The sequence below is a fragment of the Orycteropus afer genome, unplaced genomic scaffold (assembly GCF_000298275.1).
Source record: "Orycteropus afer afer isolate SDZICR_OR568_19922 unplaced genomic scaffold, OryAfe1.0 scaffold00469, whole genome shotgun sequence".
Taxonomy (NCBI): Eukaryota; Metazoa; Chordata; class Mammalia; order Tubulidentata; family Orycteropodidae; genus Orycteropus; species Orycteropus afer.
This window is the reverse complement of record NW_006922056.1, coordinates 946,995-949,564: the sequence shown is the minus strand read 5'-3', so window position 1 is coordinate 949,564 and position 2,570 is coordinate 946,995. Positions and strand designations below refer to the sequence as shown.

General features: G+C 59.5%; 1 protein-coding gene across 1 annotated transcript in view; it reads right to left on the bottom strand.

Moving 5' to 3' along the window:
- NKAIN4 (sodium/potassium transporting ATPase interacting 4) overlaps positions 1-2,570 on the bottom strand; it is a 14,697-nt gene that overhangs the window by 1,343 nt on the left and 10,784 nt on the right. Inside the window, exons 3-5 of the mRNA XM_007954676.1 lie at positions 1,055-1,135; positions 752-949; positions 127-187 (exon numbers count right to left, since the gene is read on the bottom strand). Coding sequence (XP_007952867.1) covers positions 127-187; positions 752-949; positions 1,055-1,135 — 340 coding nt within the window. The remainder of the gene's footprint in view (positions 1-126; positions 188-751; positions 950-1,054; positions 1,136-2,570) is intronic.

Below are 2,570 nucleotides of genomic sequence, written 5' to 3'. Positions count from 1 at the left end.
AGGGGGGTCTTGCTGCTGTCTGTCCCTTCTCAGACCTGCAGTGTCCAGGGATCACAGGGCATGGGGCAGCCTGACCAGAGGGGAGCCTGTCCTCAGCTCCCTCCCCTCCCCCCTCAACCCACTCACAGCTGTCCTCATCCTCTGGGAGCACACTGACCACGTAGCAGGCGTAGACAAACCCCAAGACCTGAAAGACACAGAGGAGAGTCTGCGTGAGCCCCACCCAGCAGGTGGACCCACAGTGCTGGAAACTGAGGCTGCATGTGTCCCTGTCACAGGTCACATGTGCCTGGACTTCCCTTTCCCCCCCTGGCTCTAAAGTCCAGGTCAGGCTTCTTCACTGGCTTACCGCTGGCCTGCTTGGTGAGGGCTAGCTGGTGGGTGAGAGGGTGAATGGAGGGGCTGGGGTTCAGGGAGAAGCCCTTGGAGAGGGAGGCCACTGGGAGCCTGGGCCAGGGGAGGTGGAAAGCCACTGGGGACTTGGGAGTTGGCCATGGTGCTGAAGCTCTCAGCCTTGCTGCAATGCTGAGGAGGGTATTATGGTCCTCCCCACTTCACAGATGAGGAAACCGAGGCACAGAGTGGCCCACCGGCAACTTCACACTCCTGGGGATGTGTGCACAGGGCAGGAAGCAGTTGGGCTCCTGGACTCGTGTGAGAGGCCCCCAGGTGGGAGGAAAGCAAGGAGGAGAATCCTGGGGGCCAGCCCTCTCCCCAAATCCCACTCTCACTGTCCTCCGGCCATGCTCACCGCCACCAGGACCTGCAGGGTGCTGTGCAGGGCCTCCACATAGCGGTGCTGCAGGGCACAGTCAATGCCAGACACCAGGGCCTGGCCGTCCAAGGTCTCAAGGCTGGTGGCTGGCGTCTCCTTGTGCAGACAGCCCGGCCCATGCTCATGCCACCATGAGTGATGCTGGGAGAGGCTGAAGGTGAGGAGCTCGCTGTCCTGGGGTGAGAGGAGGGCGAGTTAGCACCAGGCTGTGGGCAGCCCCTAATCTCCCTAGGGCTCATGACCAAGGCATCAAGGGTGAGCTTGCCCCACCCCACTCACCTCCGAGAGGCCCCCTACTTCCAGGTAGAAGCAGATGATAAAGATGTTCCAGGAGATCCAGACTGCCCCCCACACAGCATACTAGGGATGTGAGAGGGAAGGGCAGAGGTCAGACCCACTGTTCCCCGGGGGCCCACCTGCCTTGCCAACACCCTTGGGGAGACTCAGATGGTCCAAGGCCTTGAGGTCCCAAAACTGCCAGCTCATGGATAAGCAGGCAGTATCCTCACATGCCCTGAGAGGGGACCCCTGCACAGTTGGTCCAGGACAACTGTTTCTGGAAACAGTAGTCCTCACCAAGGACACCCATGACTGCCCAAGGGACCAGTGACTGGAGCACAGTGGCCTTCACCACAGAGTGTGGGTCAGGGCCCCTTGTCCTGGAAGACACCCCCACAGGCCACTCCTGTCCCTGTGGGTCCTCACCTGCAAACAGCCCTGCCACCCCTGGCCCCAGGACACAAGTTGCTGGCTTGACAGTCTGCCCCATGCTGTGGCGTCCTTCACTGGAACAGCCAGCTTTGTCCCTTCTGCCCTCCTGTCACTCAGAGCCAAGGGTGGAGCCAGGTTGAACCCTTGTCCCTCGTGGGCCAGGAGGGCTGAAGCAGGCCCAGGTGGTCCTGCCCGTGTCTGTGGGCAGGACGCTCCCTTTTCTGGTGTCCCTTTTCCTTCTGGGGTCAACAAAGCACAGCCCATGAGGGCCCTTCTGACCAGAAAGCACTGAGACCCCATGTTTGCAGGAAAACTTGCTAAGAACATGAAAAGTGCCCCCCCAGCAGCTCCTGCCAGCCCCACAGTGGCCAAGCCTGGTGCTCCCAGCCTCACCAGGGCACAAAACACATCCCCCTTCTTCAGAGAGGGCAGGGGGGAGGCCAGAGTGAGTGGGCGTCCACAGTCTGTGTGAGGTGTGCAGGGCAGGGTGGTGGGTCATAAATAGAGATAGGATGCTGGCAGGGGGCCAGGGCCAGAGGGAAGGAGATGTTACCTAAAAGGTCCAAACAGGAGCAGGACACCTTAGCATCATCTCAGCCAGATTCTCAAACCACTGCCCACTTTTGTCAGTAAGCCTGTATTGCCACACAGCCACACCTGTTCGTTTCTGTCCTGGTGTGGCTGCTTTGGTTCCCAGCAGCAGGGCTGGGCCATCAGGACAGAGCCTGCAATGCTGAAAACACCCACTCTCTGTGCCTTTGCACAGGTCTTGGGCCCTGATCCACATACATTGCTTCATCTCCAGCAAATGAGAACAGTGTCGTGCTACAGCGAAACTCCCGATTGTCATTTGAACTTCTTCAGGGGCAAGAGAGGCAGCTCTGGTGGCGCAGTGGTTAAAGCATTCGGCTGACAACCAAAAGGCCAACAGTCCCAACCCACCAGCCACTCCGAGGAAGAAAGAGGAGGCAGCTTCTGTAAAGATGACAGCCTTGGAAACCCTGTGGGCAGTTCCACTCTGTCCTCTGGGGGCGCTGTGGGTCAGAATCCACTCCATGGCAGTGGGTGTGGTTTGGGCTTTGCT